The 21,815-nt window shown below is 43.2% G+C and overlaps 1 protein-coding gene across 1 annotated transcript; it reads right to left on the reverse strand.

Annotated features, from left to right (window-relative positions):
* Positions 1 to 1,121: 1,121 nt before the first annotated feature.
* On the reverse strand, positions 1,122 to 21,402 carry atp13a1 (ATPase 13A1). Its single transcript, XM_080724112.1, has 25 exons — positions 20,853 to 21,402; positions 20,296 to 20,385; positions 19,923 to 20,186; positions 18,879 to 19,034; positions 17,454 to 17,523; positions 16,770 to 16,876; positions 15,577 to 15,706; positions 15,198 to 15,253; positions 14,933 to 15,059; positions 14,174 to 14,311; positions 12,513 to 12,633; positions 9,349 to 9,506; positions 8,564 to 8,739; positions 8,342 to 8,452; positions 7,541 to 7,666; positions 7,329 to 7,437; positions 6,255 to 6,448; positions 5,794 to 5,890; positions 5,498 to 5,685; positions 4,256 to 4,370; positions 3,476 to 3,672; positions 2,723 to 2,865; positions 2,373 to 2,484; positions 2,136 to 2,279; positions 1,122 to 1,530 (listed from the first exon to the last, which is right to left on the reverse strand). Exons 1-25 carry the CDS (start codon positions 21,243 to 21,245, stop codon positions 1,420 to 1,422), a joined length of 3,633 nt encoding a protein of 1,210 aa, XP_080580238.1. The 5' UTR covers positions 21,246 to 21,402; the 3' UTR covers positions 1,122 to 1,419.
* Between the last annotated feature and the right edge of the window lie 413 nt (positions 21,403 to 21,815).

A 21,815-nucleotide genomic window follows, 5' to 3' on the forward strand; every position in this document is an offset into this window, starting at 1 on the left:
CATACCAAACTGAGTCGAATTGGGAATGAACTTGGAATGGTAATTCTGTAAAGATTCTTGACTTCTGTGCTCATGGTAATTCATATGGAAGGGTCACAGCTGTCTCAAATTCTTCTTGCCAGTCAGTACCAGCTGCTTAAAAAAAAGAATAATGTAGACGTAGAACTTTACCTGACAGATTTGCATTAATCTAACAGAGAAAATTCCCTTTATCCTGATGATTAGTTTATCGTTTGTACTGTATCAATAAAAAAGTGATTTGGCCACAACTCTTCATCCACTTTTCACCTTCTTCATAAGAGCATGTTTGCTGTTCATGGACAGGTCAATGCTTCCTGGACATGCTCTTACTTTATCCACTCAAGAGAAGACAAAGCACTTGACAAAAATACACACAATGTACCTTTAAGTCTTTTTATAAGTCTGTAAGAGATTTATCTTTATACAAAATCAAAGAGAGAAATGATAAAAAGAAAAGAAATTCGAAAACACTTTGCAATTCTCTCGGAGAACGCCCCTGTTGTGTGTCTGTATATTATGCTTCATGTTGGCTTAACACACACATCTCGTACTCCAACTCCACACAATACTGCTGTCTTCTTGGCCTATAAGGGAGGGGGAGGGTTGGGGTGAAGCAAGGGAAATAAAACTGGGAAGAAGAAAAGGGGCATTATGTGGCATAAAGAAAGACGGAACAGAAACAAGAGAGTGGATGGAGAGCCGGCCACAGAGCTGGTGAAGTTGGGGCAGAAGTCAGGTGTAGGAAAAGGTATACACTTGTAGGAGTGTGCAGTACTGAGCGCCTTGGCTGTTCTGGCCGCAGGGGTGTCGCATCAAATTCTGGGCCCTGGGTGCTTTGACTATTGAAAAATAGCAGATATACAAGCGAGCTTGTAGATCTGCTGTTTTTGAAAAGTTGTGAAAATGTGTGCAATTCTTTGGATTTTTTTTTTTTTTTTAAGAAAAAAATATGTCAGTGGTGCTCAAACATTTTCATGTGAAGGACCCCCAAAATTATATGTATTTGGCCACTGACCCCCATCTCAAAATATTTAGTTCCAGGGACAAAATTTGAGTAACAAATGTTCGCTTAAAAAATACATATATTCAAAGATTTGCACACATTTTCACGACTTTTCAAAAAAATAGCAGATCTACAAGCTCGCAGCGCGGCACTCGGTGCCGCGCTGTGAGCTTGTATATCTGCTATTATTCAATAGCTTAAGTATAAAATAATGAAGGCCCCTCCTCCACCTTGGGCCCTAGTATCTCAGTCCCGCTTTCCTCCCCCTTGTGACGCCCCTGCCTGGTCGTCTTGTGCGTGTCACAACAGCTCCAATTCTCCACCTCCATATAGTCTCTTTCCTCTCCCTTTTACAGTTTGGTTGCTAAGGGCAGCGGTCTGCTGTTGGCAAGAGTTCAAGAAGGCAGCCTGAGGGTTCCTTTGCCCAGAAGGAACTGCAGGACACGGTCCACCAGTAGAGCGGCGACAAAGTCCACCACGAGAACCTGGGCAATGACTAGTTTGAACTGCAAGGAAAAAAGAATAAGTTGGGTAATCGGTGAACTTTTATTATTAGCGGCAGCAAGAATTTTAATAAAACATTTAAAGTTATACCATGTAACTTTTTTTATAAAACAAATCTTAAAATTGTCCTAACTGTTAAATCGCTAAAGTTTTAGAACACCCACTACGTTATTGTCAGCTTCTAAAGCCTTCTCTTTATATGTTTTCTATGAGCCGTGAGGGGGGAGAATTTCACGGCAAAATTACGTCATCTGCATCATCTGTATACGTTGTGTATACGTTGGCCAATCACATCGCGGATCATACACACATGATACACTACCGGCCAATCACAGCGTATCTGCCGTCTCTTCAGGAAGTAGCCTCCCTCAGCTACAGTGTTTACAGGATTCTTAACCTCTTAATCCTGGCCAGAAAATTACGTTCTACCCCTCTACGGATTCGTATCGGTCGCGGTGGTTTGTGGCGCCGCTCCGGTGGTCCGCGACGACTCCGGGCGAAAAACGTCCGAAAAAAGCAATACCGCTACTGACCACTAGTTTAGCAACTAAAAGTATAGCTTTAATAAATAAGACAATAAATACAAAGTCTAACTATGCACACTCACCTCAGTTGGAATATCAACCAGCGCAAACTGTTCATTGAATTCTGGCGAGGACCCTGTCAGTAGTCCTACGATGGCTAAACCCGACAGGGCAATGCTCCATAGTAATGGTCGATTCTCAGTGAGGGACTCCATGAAAGGGTGACCCTGCGAGGAAAGATAAGGGACGTCATGAGCGGAATATTGCGCTTGTGAGAAAAAAATACATAAATGCTAACAAGTGGAAATGGGAGTCATTACCTTGTAGTTAATAGCAAAGGTAGCCATCTGCATGGCCATTGACATAATGTATACGGTGCTGTTGATAAGACTGGGTTCAAATTCTTTATATATATCTGCAAACTGGTCCTCTCTGCAAGGAAAAAAAAACAACTTAAGCAGGATGACAAACCGTGTAAAGCAGTGCTCAATGTACTGTATGCATGATATACAGTTATTATATGCAAATATGTGCATGCACGTTTTTTGCATTGAGTGATGTTTACTTGCAAATACACACATTTAGATGAGTTATAACAGAATTGTATGGAATGTCGTGACCACTTCTTAAATGAAAAATGTGTGTGCATGCATATGATTATGTCATTCACCTCGGAGGACTTCTGCTCTGTGCCCCTTTGTAGAGATACACCAAACTGCAGAAGTGAACTGCAAATTGTAGCAGCACTGTCAACACCGTGTAGAAATTGAAGATGTTTGGTAAGGGCCGCTCTTTGGACAGGGTTTTTAGTGGCTGCAAAGAAAGAAGTAAAGTACTTTCAAGTTGACTGCTTCAGCTAGACTATACATACGTTTTAGACCACTGCAGTTTCAAGAGGCTCACAGCCTCCAACTTCTGCACTTGGCCTGCTGCACTGCTGTTTCTGATTGTCATACTTGGTGAATAAGACCAGTTTCTTTCTTCTTCTCACCTTTAGGGCTGTCACGATTGTGACATTTTACGTGACGATTAATTGTCACTCAAATAATTGCGATTAGCTATTTAATTGTGTTTTTGTCGTTGACAATTACATTTCTGTTTGGCTTGTAGGCTTTGAAGTTGCACATGGCAGATATGACACATAACCTAAATATACAATGAAATGAAGGACATATCTGAGAACTTCACAATTTAAAAAGAACATCGATAATGGAAATAGCCGATCTACAAGCTCACAACGCGTCGCGATGCGACGCGTTGTGAGCTTGTAGATCTGCTATTTCCACTATTTTTTTGAATGTTTGAACATATATAAACATTTTTCAACATGTAAACGATTATGACGATTATCCCAAAATAATTGCGATTAGATCAAATAATTGCGATTAGGCGATTATGTAATAATTGTGACAGCCTTACTCACCTTTGACCTTGATATGAAGAGGAAACAGCCAGCCAACAACAAGCCCTGCAGGGTAGCCTGGAAATCACTGAACTTGACCCCCTCGAGGTAGAGGACAGACTGGCTGTAGGCCAGCACCAGGGCATTTAGAGCAAGGATCTTAAACATCTGCAGTGTTGTCACCAGAGTGCAACGACCCTGCTTTATCACATGGCAGACTGCAGACATGGAGAAGGAAATAATCACGTACCGCAATTAGGGATGGGAAGATATGAAACTTTCACATCACGATTATTGTGACAAAAAGAAATCGCGATTTACGATATTATCGCGATAATCAAAATACATTATCCTATCCTATCCTATCCAAAAAATAGCAGATCTACAAGCTCACGACGCGTTGTTGTGAGCTTGTAGATTGGCTATTTTTGGGCAAAGACATTTGATAGAGAGTGAAAAAAAGACTATCAAGTATGTATATTATAAGTAACTTTACCAATTATAGTGGGTTTAAGTGGTACCACATATGCAGCTCGGCAAATTAAAGGTGAATTGATTCCAGTGCATGACGGAGGATGATATCACGATATATCAAATCTCCATTATACGATTATCGTGTGTGTTTTTTATCGCGATAAACGATGATATAGCTTATCGTCCCATCCCTAGCCGCAATACAGAACGGTAAAAAGAAAAAAAAAACACACACACAGAGCGATTGTATGGGTTGGCATTTTGCCTGCTAGTGCGCTGCCACACAACGACAGTCTGAATGAATGCCTTTGAATCAACATTACTCACTGCATTGAATGGAGGACAGTTTGGATGTGAACGGGGCAGCAATGGAGGCATCTCCCAGTTTAACTACTTGTATCTGGTCCTCTTCAAGCTCTCGTAAGACTTGGCTGATCCTCTCCTGCAACAGAGTACACCGTAAGGTTTTCCCAATCAGGGAAAGGTAAGTCACAGTTGATCCTATCTCCTGTAGCCTATATACTGTAGGGATCAACACGGATGCCAACAAATTCACACACACAAATATTAGCATGCACCGAGTGTTGCACTCTCAGAGTACAAATGTATGTAACCAAACCTAGTTTCATGTAGCTAGACGCATCTCCACCTACCGTTATCTATACTCATATGTACACACAGACGCGGAACATACGCACACACAGTAAAAGCCAGATGTAGGAGCAGTTAGCACTGCTCAAAAATAACTGCACTGCAGAACCAATGAAAAGAACTTTGTGACCGTCCTTCATATTGGGATGGTAATATGATAAGCAGGTGTGTTATCAGAGGTTTTCTTCACTGTTCTAGCCACTACACTGAATTGAGACGTCACCAGATATATGGATAGGCAGCAGTGGTGTGTTCTAGACTTTTTTCGAGGGCATACTATAATCTATGATCTGCGGCTATTCGTGTGGCCAGCGCATACGCCAGTGCATAATGCCTATCAGATACGCTACTTTGAAAGGTTCACGAGGGCATACGCTTTAAAAAAAAATGTCTTCACAGCATACTCCGTATACCCGCGTGACAGTTCGAACACAGCACTGATAGGCGGAGATCTCTGATTGTCTATGCAAGGCTGAAATGGACCCTTATCTGTACACTGAGAGCGTTAAAAGAGTTAAAGTAAGACTCAGCATTTTACTAATAATGGTGGTATAAGAGCAGCAACAACACTAGTATATCGTCGTTGTCGGGTGGAAATCTCGTATCTCCAAATTTGTACGTTCTTTTGCAAATCATACAAGGCCGTCGCACAAAAGTAGTGAAAACAGCAGATCTACAAGCGGTGCGAGGCGTTGTGTGCTTGTAGATCGGCTGTTTTCACTAGTTTAAATCATTTTTAAAATGATACATTTTGGACATACAAGATTTTCACCCGACAACGACGAAAACTGTCGCTGAAGTAGTGGGAACGCCACCGTCGCCCCCTGCAATGTTGTGGCCCTCGGCTTGGCACCCTAGACATAATTCGGTCGTTGGGGAAAACTAATTGGGGAACCCTGGTGTAGAGTGTAAGCACACCTTTTGTGCTGCTAGCTGCTCTTCTCTGTGGGTCATCACCCTGTGCCTCGCTGCCCTGGAGCTCAGTTTCCCCCCTGAACTTGGAATAGGTGGCGACGGTCGGGGCTCTGCTGAAGGTGTCTCCTTTTCCCTTCCTCGTTTCCTTTTCTCGGGCATGCGTTCGGGGGCGTTAGCCAACAGAGCGACACCTGAGGAGAGGGACCACAAAAAGACACTGTTCATATCTGGGGAAGAGAAGAACATGCAGGCTTTTTTTGGGGTGTTGATGCCCTTGCCAACGGGTTGAGAAATCTTACCTATGTGGGCGTGTTTGAGAGCTCCAACGTCGTTGGTGCCGTCTCCGCACATTAACGTCACATAGCCCAGGCCCTTTAGACTTGTGATCACAAACTCCTAAAACAGAATAGACCATCATTTAAAACACAAAATCATTCTTCTTCATAAAGCCATTATACCAATTCCAATTCAATGTCTAACGCCCCTTTCACTGCTAACCCCTTCTGTTAGTCTTGAGGAGGGTGTAGACAATCCTACCCTCAAACGTGGCCAATTGTGTTCGTTTGGAGCACGTGGCACCATGGAGGAATCTAAGCCCAGTCTCCACGGTGGTGGGCAGTAACTGTTCGCCACCCGGATGCCCAGACAACTATTTTATAAACCCATATTTACAATAAACTTCCATCACCAAAACACATGTAACGTACACATTAACAACATGCAAGAGGGGGGAAAAATACAGCAATGCTCAAAGACTGACCTTCTGTTTTGGGCTGACCCGGGCAAACACTCGCACATAAGGCAGTAGGGTGTTTAGTAGCCGTGTGTCACTAGTTAGTCTAGTTAGTCCCTCCCCTGTCACACACAGGTCATACTCCTGGATGAAAGAGGAGACCGAGGGAGGGGGCATTGGTATCTGCACGCTGCCATCTATGGACTCCCACTTCCACTCACCTGGCAAAAATAACAAACACATTAGATCAGTCAGAGTGGACGTCCCTCTAACCTTTGCTTATTTCTCACTCGCTTATGACATAGTCACTATTATTTTCAGGACAAGCTAGCTCCGGTCAGACAAGTCATCACTTACCTGTAACACATGACTTTACGAGAAACCAGGAACCATTTTATTAGCAAAAAGATTATTGCAAATGGATAGACGATTATGTCAATGGTCTTGTAGGCATATGAGAACCATAATGGTTGGACATTCCATGCCTCAGCACTGTCAAATAATGTATGTTTAGTGTAAAAGAGAATTTTAGATTTCTTGACATTTGGTCTCATGCGGAATGTAAATCTTCAGCTAGCAAGGCACGCTGCAGTATCTAATTTATTTAGGGTTAATGTACCTGGTATTTCAACTGAACTGGGGGAAACAGAATGAGTATTCACTAACGGTCTAACCCTGGAACCATATTGGCTTAGTGATATTTTGAGAACTTGCCGGGATAAAAGAGACATTCTCATATTTTCCCCTTTGTTAGTCATTTCTGTACCATGGAAACTCAGAAAGCAGTTCAAGCAGGTTAATGACGGGAAGTAACAAATATCACTGGAAAGTATTAGTCGTTCATCATATCAGTCTGGGACGATACTTACTTTGAAAAGCAATATAATGGAATATATAAAATTGGTATCAGCAAAATATATATGCTATTTTTGGTAAAGTTCCTCCCAGAATATGGATGCTGAGGTTCAAGTGGTTAATAAATTAATGCATCTGCACTGTGGGACTCTCAGTAACAACACCAGTACTCTGTTCTATCAAGGACATGTACTGTACAACTGGCTCATTTACGTAATAGACAAGTCTGTTAACGACTTGACTTACCTGGATTGGGACCTGATTGCAATATAAGTGTGTGTTTCTTCTGAATGAAGTGTAGCTCTTTCGCGACGTGACATGCCGTTAGTGGATTGTCACCCGTGATCATCACCACCTGATAGTGAAGAGACAGTGACATCATATTTGTGAGATTCTCACTCTCACTGTGTGTTTGTGTTTGTGTGTGTGTGGGTGTGTGTGTGCGCAGCTTTACTTACGTAATGTGACGCCTCCTGGATCTCTCTGATGACAGCCTTGCTGTCGCTCTTGAGGGGGCACGACACAACCATGAACCCGGCGAATCGCAGGTCACACTCCAGCGTATCGCGACTCATCTCCCTCACCTGTACAATCCACAACACAATCCAGCTCATTTTCAATTACATCTTTTCTATTCTGATCGCACTACTAGATCTTGTATGATCAGGGGCGTCACAAGGGGTAGGAAAGTGGGACTGAGTTACCAGGGCCCAAGATGGAGGGGCCCTATAGTAACTTTAGCTATTGAAAAATAGCAGGTATACAAGCTCACAGCGCGGCACCGAGTGCCGTGCTGCGAGCTTGTAGATCTGCTATTTTTGAAAAGTTGTAAAAATGTGCGCAAATCTTTGAATATGTATTTTTTAAGCGAACATTTGTAACTCAAATTTTGCTTCCGGAGAAGGGTCCCTGGAACTAAATATTTTGAGATGGGGGGTCTAGCTGTGGCCAAATACATATAATCTTGGGGGTCCTTCACATGAAAACGTTTGAGCACCACTGACATAGAAACATACGTTTCTTGCACACATTTTCACGATTTCTCAAAAATAGCAGATCTACAAGCTCGCAGCGCGGCACTCGGTGCCACGCTGTGAGCTTGTCATATCTGCTATTTTTCAATAGTTAACATTCATGGGGGGCCCGCAGTGAATCCTTGTACCCAGGGCCCAGAATTTGGTGTGACGCCCCTGTGTATGATTGCTGATATGATGTGTTTCTGGGGGCAGGTTTTTTGAATAATACAAAAGCAACAAGACCTGTTGATGGCTGAGGTGTCCTATCTCTTTGTACCCTAAGGCCAGGACTCTGGCTCCTTCGCGGGACATCTCCCTGTGGACCTGGTCGTAGCTCGCGGGACACTCTGAGAACTACAGTCACAGCTGGGTTATGACGGCAGTACGCACTCACAGAAACAGTCGACTAACAATCAGAGCACTGTTAAGCGTTTGTTATTGTCAACATGTGTGCGTAATATCTACCATTCCCCTGAGTGTCTCTGGCGCTCCTTTGACAGTCGAAATGTAGCAGAGCTCTGTGGAACCCATCTTCTCGTAGGAGGCCAGGACCGACATGCGCTTCAGCGCGCTGGCAAAGTGGAACCGCTGGTGGATCTTTAGGCCCTGGGTTTTGATGCCACGAGCAAAAACCTTCTCATCTGCACACAGACAACCAGTCAGACAAGGATGACAAACAAAAGTTTGTATGAACCAACCGAGTAATTCATTCATTCATTCATAGCAGACCAGGTTCTCTTGAGAGAACTAGAGAATATTTCCCCAAACACATAAAGACAGGAAATATTTGGGGCGCCCGCTGGCCTATTGGTCCGGGCGCATACCACATAGGCATTGCCACATAGGCATTGATGCCTGGCAGCGGCGCCGGTTCGATTCCCGATCCGGACGACCTTTGCCGTGTGTCACTCCCCATATCCCCCCATTTCCTGTCAGTCTACTATCTAATAAAGGCATTAAAGCCCTCATAAAAGCCCTTTAAAAAAAATAAAGACAGGAAATATTTTATATATAATTATTATTACGTTCTGTGTTTTATAACATCTCTCTGATTGTGTTACCAAATCATTCATTAATACAGAATTTGGCATGTAACTTTCTTTACCCGTAAATGCAAACTGCATTACTTTTACAGCCATTGTTCATATGTTTCCTCACATCTGAAAGACAACTGGTTTGGCCCAAGAAAACAAACCAAAACGTGCACAGAGACGCCTTCACACGTGCACTTCCTGGCCGTTGCCCTGTACCTTTGGTGAGTGTCCAGTCTGCAGCAGTCAGCATGGCCTTCTCCAAGGGATCGCCCACCAGCTGCCCATCGTCCAGGGTGACCAGCGAGTGGCAGGTGGCCACCACCCGGTGGGTCTCCACTGGGATCTCAGACACCGGCATCACCTCGTTCCCTTCTCTGCGACACACACAGACATCAGTCGATATGATGAGCACGTTCATCTTGTGGCTTATGGCTGATTTATGGTTCTGGTGTCAAGCTGTCCTCATAGCTACGGCATGGGTGCCTGCGGCGTAGCGATGCTGCGGTCACACTAGCAGCGACGAGGCACTAGGCTACACGTAATTTTCAATGGAAACAAACAGTCACCCCACAAGTGTCTCTGCTTGGCAGGTGTGATAGGCTACAAAAAGGTTGAACTGGTTTAAAAAAAACGACACAGCGAAGCATCTATCAATCATGTGTTTTTGTTTCTCCATTTCCACTCCTCTGCTCTCTCCCCACAATTCCTTCCTCATTCCGTAACAGGAAGAAAAACACATTCTTGCTGTTAAACAGTCAGTTCCCTGTACGATTTTATACAGAGTGTGACTTGAGCAACACTTCAATGGCGACTTGGGTCGTTTTGCAGCTTTTGTCGCCAACAGTGTGAACGCAGCATGAGTGATTTATAGTCCCGCATAGGCTGCCTCTACCCGTTGGCTGTCACATCCCTGCTGCAAATCTTCACAGCAGTATAGTGCATTAATTCAAGAGGACCCTGAAATAATGGTGCTTTCGTTCTCTCATATTTACTTTGTGATACAGAGCAGTATGGTGGTGAAGTCTGGTACAAAATGGAAATGGCTTTGCCCTATTAATTAATGTTAGTCTAGCATTATTGGAGAGAAGATTATGTTAGATATGTTATGTTACGTTCATTCCCTGAAGAAGACCTTTCCAGGTGGAAACGTTGGTTTCTATTTAAATAAATCCTGCATCGTGGCTACGAGCGGGTGGCCTTTTTCGTCTTACTTTTATACTCATTTACCAAGGTCAGCAGCAACCCCTCTCCTGACCGTTTGTTGTTATAGATATGTTATGTTAGACAGTACAGTATAATAAAGAGAGAGTGTGAGGAGGATTTAACATGTGAGGAAGGAGAGGAGGAATTTGCTGTGCTTGTTTGGCTTGAATACATTTGACAATCTAATACATTGGCTGGGCCCATTAATCTCTCACAAATCCACATACATTGATCCCATTGATCTCATTCACAAAGAGATTAGCGGAGTCAAGCAGCCAAGCAGGCCTATCACAGTTCTCTGTGGGCCTACTGTATATCATGCATACATTTACATTTTTGAAGAGTTGCACATAAGCCAAGAGCACACCTTGGCACAGAAGCATAAATCAGCCTTTAAGCAGCAGCACAGTGATTTATGCTTATGCGTTGTGGATACTGTATGCCGGACACACTCTATGTAAGGGGTGATTCAGAGTCAGACCTGCTGCGTTCTTTCTTCAGACATTTCTAACGCTTTATTTGTGATCCAATGTACGCTGGTGTCGCCAAAATAGCAGATTTAGTACAAGCTCACAACATGTCGCATCCATGCTCTGATTTTCTGCACGTGACAGCGGTGTACAACCAAATATAAATTGAGCTTAAAACTAATGTTTGGGCTTGGGTCACCAGCGTGGTGGTCCGGGCACCCTAGACTGCAATGCCAGCCTGACAGAGTGTCACAGGTTCGAATCCCGTTCCCGACGACCCTTGCTGCGTGTCACTCCCCATATCTCTCTCCCCATTTCCTGTCAGTCTACTATCAATAAAGGCATAAAAGCCCAAAATGTATCTTTAAAAAACATTGTAAAATTGGTCTGAACTATTTAGGCCTAGAATTATTGAATGCTTTAACCAGAGTGCCGCGCTGCGAGCTTGTAGATCTGCTATTTTTGAAAAAGTCATGAAAATGTGTGCAAATCTTTGAATATAATGTATTTTTAAAGCGAACGTTTGCAACTCAAATTTTGCTTCTGGGGGTGGTCCCTGGAACTAGATATTTTGAGATGGGGGGTCCATGGTCAAATACATATAATTTTGGGGGTCCTTCAAATGAAAAGGTTTGAGAACCACTGACATAGTAGTCTCTCAAGAACAGACTAACTGAGCTCCAGTTAAGTGAAAAGGACCTTTTCTTTGACGATGGCTAGCCAGATTGCTGACATAGAAACCTGGGTTTTTCAAAAAATCACACCCGTGTGAAGTGGAGCTGTGTGTGTGTGTGTGTGTGTGTGTGTGTGTGTGTGTGTGTGTGTGTGTGTGTGTGGTTCATGTGTACCGATTTTTGTGACATTTGAAGAAAATATGTAGGAAAAGGAGCAAAAAGTGTGTTTTGGAGAAAATTCAAGATGGCGGAAAATCTATCATGGCGCAAATGGGCGTGGCCTATATGGGGAGATGCGTCATGACCCAAGGAATCCAGGGAAAAAATATTTTTAATTTTCCGACCTACGGTTCAAGAGTTACAGGCCAAAACGTAAAGTGGGGTGTTATGGCGCCACCATGCGGCCAAATGACACAATTATTTTTTATTTAATCCTTGAAATCATTATGAACCTCCTCTCCAAGTCTTGAAACTCTAGCCCCTATGGTTTGCGAGAGACAAATAATTGAATGTGAGTTTTTGCAATTCCCATTATAAGTCAATGGGGAAAATTAATTCACTAATAAATTAATATCAATTAAACTATAGAACCTTTCTCTTAGAAAAGTAATAGCCCATGATTCCCGAGTAAGCCGGTCGATTTGACATATGGCGCGAGTGTGTGGTGGCAAAACTGTGGGACTAGTGGCGTGCCGAAGTTTAGGAAGTTCAGGCTACATACACACACACAGACACACAGACAGACAGACAGACACACACACAGACCCACACGGCCACGTATAGGGAGCCTGTGTTTCACACAGCTCCAAAAACCTTAGAAGGATTCAAAAGACACTTATAGAATCAGGTCAAAATTCTAATTTTCACGAATTTTTCAAAAATAGCAGATCTACAAGCTCGCAGCGCGGCACTCGGTGCCGAGCTGTGAGCTTGTATATCTGCTATTTTTCAATAGTTAAAGCATAAAATAATGATACACAATAATGTGTACCCGTTCTAAATGGGTTAAATCAGAGAGAGCGATAAGGCCTACCTGAGGCCTGCCACCCCTCGTACCACCAGGCTGTCACTGGTCAAGGTGCCCGTCTTGTCAAAGCAGCAAACCTCCACTTTCCCTGCAAACGGTATCCTGAAAGGCTCTGTGCAGAACACATCTAGAGGGAAGGATAACAAAGTAAGGAGGTGGTCATAATGAGACTTTAAGGAACTGTTTGGCGCGGCTATCCACACACATATCAACCCACTGCGAAGCCCGTTTTTTACTTTGCCAAAATGTACGCTGTTTGTTAGCGTATTTATGTAAACACCAGAGATTTGGAATTCGGGTTATGGGAGCTATCGTCACCAGGGTTACAGCCCAGCCCCCCAAGCTATGGGATGAATGATCAAACTGCGCACGGGCCACTGTTACACAGACACTGCGCACAGGCACTGTTAGACAGAGAGAGCGCTGCAAACGTACAAATTATTTCATTTACGGCATGTGTCTTGTGTCCATACACACTGCGTTCTAGGAGCGGGAGGGCACATTCCATATCATCTACATGGCATGCGTGCGTCTAATAGCTCTAATAGTCTATAGCTTCGCTCAAACAGTTTAAACGTACTATGTGTGTGTGTGTGTGTGTGTGTGTGTGTGTGTGTGTGTGTGTGTGTGTGTGTGTGTGTGTGTGTGTGTGTGTGTGTGTGTGTGTGTGTGTAAACGGCTTGTGTTCATATTTGTAAGCCTCGGTAATGTCCATAAATCAGTCGTGAGATGCCTGCAGATTGTATGAATGCCCACCCAAGCCAAGAGCTAAGGCATTAGCAAAATTTCTGTTCGGTGTCTGTGATAAATTTCAGTCGCCATATACTGTATGGAGGATGCGATGCTTCCTGTACCCATGATGTGTATCATGAAATATTGTTGTTGAGTTTCCCAAGTCTGTGCATCTACCATTGTTGGTGTTCAAGAATGTCTTGTTAAATGTGAACGCAAATAAAGATGTTAAACATGTGTGTGTGCGCACGTGCACACGGGATGTCGTGATGGTACGTGTCGCGCTTGCATGTGTGTGTTTGCGGCGCTGCAATTGGACGCGCGCGTGTGTGTGTTGGAACTGTTGCAGGTACAAACAGGGTTCCCACACATCTTTACCAATTAATTTCCAAAACCTTTCCAAGACTTTTCCAGAATATTTAACCTGATTTCCAGGACTATATAACAATAATTCAGCTCAATAACGAGTCGGCGTCGCTTACTCCTATGCTCAAATAATCATATTTCAACTGGGGACCCCGGCACCCTGACGAGCACTAAGAATAGAGGAATTTTGTATAACACGGTTTTATTGTGAAAATAGCCGATCTACATGCTCACAACGGGCATGTAGATCTGCTATTTTCACAATTTCTGCCTCTAATATGAGACAATTTGGCCAATGTTTAATATGTCATTTCAGAAGTATTAACAAAATCAATAACCAAAAGACAATGCATAGCTATTTTTTCCAGGACCTTCCAGGACCCTTGATCAATTCCAAAACTTTTCCAGTACTGGAAAAATATTTTTCTATTTTCAAAATATTTCCAGGAATTTCATGACCGTGGGAACCCTGTACAAAGTTACTTTCCATCCCTGATAAGTGTGCATAACCCAAACTCGGCACATACTTTGGGTGCTCATATCCCCGGATGGGTTAGTACAGTACTTACATAGTTTAGCGAGGGCAATGAGAGAGGTGTTGACTGCCAGTGAAAGCTCGATGGGGAGTTCTGGCGGAACCACCGAGGTGAGGATGAGGGTGCACTCCAGAAACAACTTGTACCGGTTCCGGCTCAAGTCCTTAGTCCCTGAGGAGATTATACAAAAAACATGTGTCGTATATTTATAACATGAAGAAACTCTGCTCAACCCTCACCATAGGCTCATTAAGCAACGCAATCACAATGGTTTAGTTCAGAGGTGGGCAACTTTGATGATGGAGAGGGCCACTATATTTCCACATTCACCCCAGAGGGCCACAATGCATATACATAGCAAAAATAGCCGATCTACAAGCTCAAAACGTGTCGCACTGCGACGCGTTTTGAGCTTGTAAATCTGCAATTTTTTTCTATTTTTGAATTGGAATGCTGAAAACTAACTTTTATTTATTTATTGATTTTCAAATGCTTTCATATGTTTCTTACGGTATGTTAACTTTATGAACTTAAATACAAATACATTGGACAAAAAATACAATAACATTTTAATACTGGTCATTAAGCTACTAATATAGACTGAAGTAATTAAAGTGGGTAATTCTTCCATGCTTGGAATTGTAACAGCTGAAATCAATAATATAACAGTACTCCAATATCAACCTGCGGGCCACATTAAGTGAAGGTGGGGCCCGCATGTGGCCCCCGGGCCGCCAGGTGCCCATGTATGGTTTAGTTCATGCAAGGTGAAAATAACACTTCCTCCCTCACCTTCTAACCACACATAGCCAGCTGCAGCAATGGCAAACACCAGGAGGAAGAGGATGAAAATGAAGGTCTCCAGATTGTTTGCTGTCACTCTCTTCACCCCAAAGAGAATGGTCCGCAATAGCTTACCCTGGAAATGTGTACAGATTAATGTATGTGTTAGTTTGCACAAGGTGTCACGTGAAAATAAAGAATGGTATTTTTTTTTGTATGTTTTGCATACAAAAGAGAATAGGAACAGGTAATGTGACGAGAGAAGAAATCTCACCTGAGAGGTATAGAATCCAGTTCTCAGTACATAGGCCACACAGCCATTGTCTACAGCTGCACATGAAGAATGAATATGGTCAACGTGTATTCTTATGCTAAAAGGGCTGGGCAATATGATCAATATTATATCAATATCATGATGAGACTAGGTTTCTCATCTAGTCTCATCATGATATTTCACTAGATAGACTAGATTTCACTATATAAAAAAAACAATATTAGTCGAGTCTTTTGACGAGATAGTGACTACACTCTAGTCAATATGTTGATTTCTAGGTATTTGGTCAAATATATTGTGATACAATACCTATTCGCTACTATAGCATCAAATAGAATGCACCAAGAGTCCACCAACTTGTATTATCATCAACACTCACGTTTGAGCCCAGTGCTGGCTTTCAGAGGAGGGCTATGCTGGACCACTTTAGTCCCTCCAGAAATGATGTGGAGACGGGAGTCTGTCTGGAGGTCCAAGATATGTTCTGGGACCACATCCTCCACTGGCTCCTGAAGACATCATAATGATACAACGACAATTAGAAATCTCATTTTATGAAATGATTATCTCCGGTCCTTGATTACGATTGGATGAGCTTTGTTTCAAGCTGTATGTTACATCAGTATTACTGTGCCACACATTCTTCCAATAATTTTTATTTACAAAAATAGTTTTTCTGATGCTTTAGGCGAGAAATAACAAGCCATAAAGTCTCCCAATATTGATTCCTTAGTTTTTCAACATTCAGGAGCTTCCATGCAGAGCAAGCAACTTCCTTGTTTGTGCAGTGCAGGCAGTCACGACCAGGGACAATTTTCTTGTAGAGACTTTTCTTGAAGTTAAATTGTTATTTAAAAAAATATATTTTAATTGGGATATGTCTATGATTTTCATGTTGAAAAGCTAAGGGGGTTTTACTGTAGGCAATCGGCTCCGTGTCGTGCCTAACAATGCCCCTCAGCTGTTATAAATTCACAGTCAACCACGGCCTCTCGGGGTTTATTTCTTTAATTAATGCAGCAAGCGATACCGTTTTATATCTGTGAAGCTTATGTACTTTGAAGTCTTAAGTCCTCGGTTCTGCAAAGTGTCATAATCATCTCAGACTGACTTCAACCAGGGGCGTCACAAGGGGGGGGGGGGGGGGGGGGGGGGGGAGTGGGACTGAGTTACTAGGGCCCGAGGTGGAGGGGCCTTAATTATTTTATACTTTAGCTATTGAAAAATAGCAGCGCGGCACTCGAACATTTGTAACTCAAATTTTGCTGCTGGTGGGTCCCTGGAAGTAAATATTTTAAGATGGGGGTCTGTGGCCAAATAAATATCATTTTGGGGGTCCTTCACATGAAAAGGTTTGAGCACCACTGACATAGAAACATATTTTTTTTTCAAATAGTTAAAGCACAGAATAATGCGTAATAAATAATAATGGGCTCCCAGTCTAAATGGGTTAAACCCCCCCCCCCCCTCCTATGAAGAACATTCATGGGGAGCCCGCAGTGAATCCTTGTACCCAGGGCCCAGAATTTGACGCGACACCCCTGGTCATAAACATGTCAGACTGACTCAAACCTTCATCTGGGGCACTGACTCTCCAGTCAGCATGGCCTCGTCCACAATGCAGCGCCCTCTGAGCAGCAGCACGTCACATGGAACCAGGTTGTCCTGAGGAGACCGTCCTGCGACCCAAGAAATCCACATTACAGAAATCGCATGAGCACGCTGCGTGCATGCGCGCGTGCGCACACGCTAGGGCATTCACGAATAGTGATTTTTAGTATTCGAATTATTCGACCTCAAAGTATTCGAATAGTCGAATATTCGACAGGACTGGCCAAACTGTCAAATATTAAGTAAGCAAGAGGCGAACATTGTGAAAATAGCCGATCTACATGCTCACAACGCCTCGCGTTCACAATATGTATCTGCGGAACCGAGTCACATTAAATGTAATACCTACAATTCCAAGTGCTTGTCAAGGTGGGGGTCCCCAGTTCAAATTATGTTTATTTTTTTGACAACTCATTCTTATGACTTCCTATCTAGCCAAGCTTTATAAACTATATATATTTTTAAAGAGAGAAAAAAAAAGTGAATATTCGACTTCGGTGAACAACGTCGAATAGTGACTTTGATATTCGAATATTTGGTGAATGCCCTAGCACACGCACACACAGTCTGTCAGTCAGTCAGTCTGAATTGTGTGGTGGGAAAGAATTGCATTTAACAGAAAACGTTTAGATGAATTAGCCATACCTATTGAGACGAGGTCTCCTGGGACCAGCTCATCACTGGATATAGGTCTCCACTTCCTATTACGATACACCTATTAGAAACACACGCGCGCGCGCGCACACACACACACACACACACACACACACACACACACACACGCACACACATTTTTATTACTACCCTTGTTAGGACACTTCTCATTACAAATTCAATTTTTACTTAACCTGTTCAACCAAACTAACATGAACTTTAAACACAACCAAACCTCAAAATCCCATATCCTAAAACAAACTCTAACTCCTAGTTTGTGAATGGTATTACTATCCTTGAGGGGATTTTTGGTCCCCACGAGAGTAGTAATACAAAAAAAACAGGAACGCACATACACAGAATGCATTTCAGTGAACTGTGAGCTAAACATTGAAATAGATTGAGAGGTAATTGAGGAAGTCAGTGATTTCAGATTTCTTGGTGTCATTCTTGACTCTCAACTTGATTTGATAAGCACATAAAGAAGTTAAGCAAGACTCTGAAAACCAACCTGAACTGTTTTAGAATGACCAGACAATATATACCACTGTATGCTGCCCAACTGTTTATGCATGCCATGGTATTTTCCCATATGTCATACTGTGTTACTGTCTGGAGCCAGGCTTCACAGACAACAATAAAACCAATTACATCGCTCTATAAACAAGCATTGAAAATAATGGACAAAAAAACAAATGAGATGGCACCATTGCATAATTCTTCGAAAATACAACATGCTTAGTTTTGACAGTTTCATAACATTTTCCTATATCAAACTAATCTTTAAATGTGTTAATGATCTTGCCCCAACTGTACTCTGTCCTCAGGTGAAAGGGACAGGTACTAGTAGAGTCACAAGGGGATCAGCAAATGGCGACCACAAGGCAGCAATGCGCAGCACGACTTTTGGTCAGTCATCGTATTCAGTAAAAGGGATACACTTGTGGAATGCCCTACCAACTGAAATTAAAAACTAAATGACCTCAAATTATTGAATGAAAAGGTTAAATGTTGGTTAAAGTTAAACCAAAGCTGTGAACATGTGTAGGCACACTTTAGAATATTAATGTTCACTGCTCTCTGACTTTTGTAACGATTTTGTACTTTTAGATTAGAGCATGTACTTTTGTAATAGAATTTTAGGTAGATGTTTGTATACTTTGTAATAGCATTTTAGGTAGATATTTGTATAGAAAGGCCTAACCAGGGACTGGGGTTGCAAATTAGCCATGGCTACAAACCCTATATGCAAGGCAACGGTTTCATGTATTTATACTTGATTCATTGTTTTTTGTGTTGTCCCTGTTAAATAAACATATAAATAAAAATGTGTGACACACTGTATACACCAAGACCATCTATTACACCAGTCTAACAGAAGGTGTGGGATGTACACTTAAGTACATTGCTACCTACCTGGATCATGTAGGGCTTGTTCCCCATGCGTCGGATCTCTGACATGTTCCTCATTTGCTGCTGGACCAGCGAGGCCTCAAACGCCACCAGCATGAAGAGTGTGAAGACACTGTAGTACCAGTACTCATCCAGACACCACAGCCCCACACAGAACACCTGGACAGAGAGAGCAAACACTGGGTCAACCAACAATACAAACAGTGAAGTGATTCCTCTAATTCATTTAGGCCTAGAATTATTGAATGCTTTAACCAGTGAAAGTGCAAATCTTTGAATATATGTATTTTCAAAGCGAACGTTTGTAACTCAAATTTTGCTTCTGGGGGGGTCCCTGGAACTATATATTTTGAGATGAGGGTCCGTGGCTAAATACATATCATTTTGGGGGTCCTTCACATGAAAAGGTTTGAGAACCGCTGACATAGTAGTCTCTCAAGAACAGACTAACTGAGCTCCAGTTAAGTGAAAAGGACCTTTTCTTTGACGATGGCTGGCCAGACTGCTGACATAGAAACATGGGTTTTTCAAAAAATCTTAGAAGGATTCAAAATACACTTATAGAATCGGGTCAAAATTCTAATTTTCACGATTTTTCAAAAATAGCAGATCTACAAGCTTGCAGCGCGGCACTCGGTGCCGCACTGTGAGCTTGTATATATTTTGATCAACTACTTACTGTATTGATACATTGACTATTGCTACATTCATAGCATACTATTTTACATAATGAGACTTTTGATAAGTAATACATAGAAAAGCCTATACAACTAAGTGAATAAACGCTAATAATGGAACAGCTAGGGAAAAAAAATCATCACTTTATGTAATGCAGCCTTTAAAACCAGGAGAAGACAACACTAAGCAACATCACAATATTAAGATTGCAAAAATCACAGATGAAATATAGCCTGATATGACGATATCGCTATAATAATATCGAAATATTATCCAGCCCTAGTCACCTTCCTGCACTCGCCTAGAGACATCTGCTCTTAAGCCAAACATGATGAATTCATGTTTAAATGCAGGAGGTGACGCACATACCTGGAATACAAAGAAGGGAGCGGTGGCTCTCTCTCTGAAGAGCTCCAGGAAATCAGGCACCATCATCTCAGCGCGGTTGGTGCCGTATCGCTTTTCTGCAGCTCTCAGGTCAGTCTCCTCCTGGTAGCCACGCCACACCTGGAAGTGGCTCATTGGGTGGTTGATGGGGAACGCCACCGGGAGGAAACATTTCTTCTCCTCTCGGTCGAAGACGTAGCGGATCTTCTGAAACTCAAAGGACAGAATCTCCTCGCCATCCTCACCCTGCCATTTGAGTATGAGAGAGAGAGAGTGAGCGGATTAGAGGTGCTTTTATGCCAATTCTGTACTCATTCAACAGTGGTTGACGTCAACGTAGAAAAGGTGAGCTGACCTGGTCCCTCTGAAGAGCCACGAGCTCAGCAGAACCGTTATTTGGCATAGGTACGACCTTTGCCAGCGTGGCCTTTTGTGGGTCGGGTTCCTGCAGATACAAATGAAACAGGTGAGAAATTAATAATTCACAGAACCTGGTAGGAGTGAGCGCTTTTGCAGTTTTAAAGTAATGCTCAACATAGTTGCTTTAGAAATAAGCACCCACAGCACATTCATGAAAACAGATATCTTAGTACTTTATCCAAATGTGATTACGGTAGCTGAAATGAATTACCTATACAGCCCTAGATTTTTATAGATAACGAAGACCAAATACTGAACAGCTGCACTGCACTCAACATGCCCTATGAATGGGTTCTTATGATGTAGCTACTGTATATAACATGATTATGTACATAATATTCATGCCGGGCCATAACATATGGAACAGTCTAGTCTCTGTTCGTTCAGGGAGCAGTGTGACAGTCATCAAACATGCGATCGACACGTTTCAGTAGTTACATTGTTATTACTAGCATATAGCCTGAGCTGATGATTATTAATGTTTTTATTTACCTTGGAGCAGGTGAGCCAACAGTGCGCGTGCACGGACCAATAGCCGGACAGCGCCGTCAGGACGTGCGCGATGCCGATCGCGGCCAGCGCCAGCAGGCCGGCCTCCACGGGGTAATCGGAGGCGCCGTACACCCCCAGCCACACGTACAGCCAGCCCGGGTAGAGCACCAGGACGAACGGCAGCACGGTGCCGTGCAGCAGCCGCGGTCTGCGCCGGTACAGGGTGACGGAGCTCACCAGCTCGTCGCCGGTGCCGTTGCTGTCATGCTGCTGCTGCTGGTTGTGGTTGTGGTTCATAGAGGGGGCCTCTGTGTGCGGCTCACCCGGCCCACGGATCCCGTCTGCAGCCATATTCCCTTCCCCGTCTCCTTCTCCTTTCATAGCCTCATTCATTGTCTCGTTTCCCCAGCCTTTCCTCCGGGCCCCCTCTCTCTCCTCTCTCCTCCACGCCGCCCCCCTTGCTGTTGTGTTCTCGGGTTAGAGACCGTTCCACACAGCGCGGTGTCTGGTGGTGCCGTCTTCACAAGATCCCCGATTTACCGAATCGTTCGTTTCGTTTCTCCAGCTCTCTCTTTCCCACAGCCCGAGCGTCGCTTCCGCGTACGCAACCACGCACACTGCCTGCCACGCCGTGGATTCTCACTGGCTCTCTCCTAGAGTGCCAGATCGATCCCCCAAAATCACACTCGCCTCGGGCGTTTGATCGCCTGCGTAAACTATGCCTGCTAAAAACCCGTTAAACCTAACCTCATTTATTCCCAACCTTTTGCCAAAGGCTAACCCTATTCCTAATCAGTAAAACAATATCTAACCATAAACTTATTTCTATCCTAAATAATCCTGATTCCTCAGTAAAAAAACTAATACAAGAACCACTGCACCGAGCGGTCGGCGGAAAAACAATGTACGGCGAGTGCGATTTGGGGCGAGTTGTCTGGTTACCCTCTCGTCGCTCGCTGTTTG

This window comes from Nannobrachium achirus (assembly GCF_963921795.1).
Source record: "Nannobrachium achirus genome assembly, chromosome: 4".
In the NCBI taxonomy this organism is placed as follows: Eukaryota; Metazoa; Chordata; class Actinopteri; order Myctophiformes; family Myctophidae; genus Nannobrachium; species Nannobrachium achirus.

Bases quoted from the DNA above. Each gene is read 5' to 3' on its own strand.
- atp13a1 (XM_080724112.1), bottom strand. From the start codon at position 21,245: ATGAATGAGGCTATGAAAGGAGAAGGAGACGGGGAAGGGAATATGGCT. The intron at 6,449-7,328 runs GTAAGTCAAGTC...TATTTTTGCCAG, and splicing joins GCAATCAGGTCCCAATCCAG to GTGAGTGGAAGTGGGAGTCC. The intron at 2,866-3,475 runs GTGAGTAAGGCT...CTTTCTTTGCAG, and splicing joins TCTTCATATCAAGGTCAAAG to CCACTAAAAACCCTGTCCAA.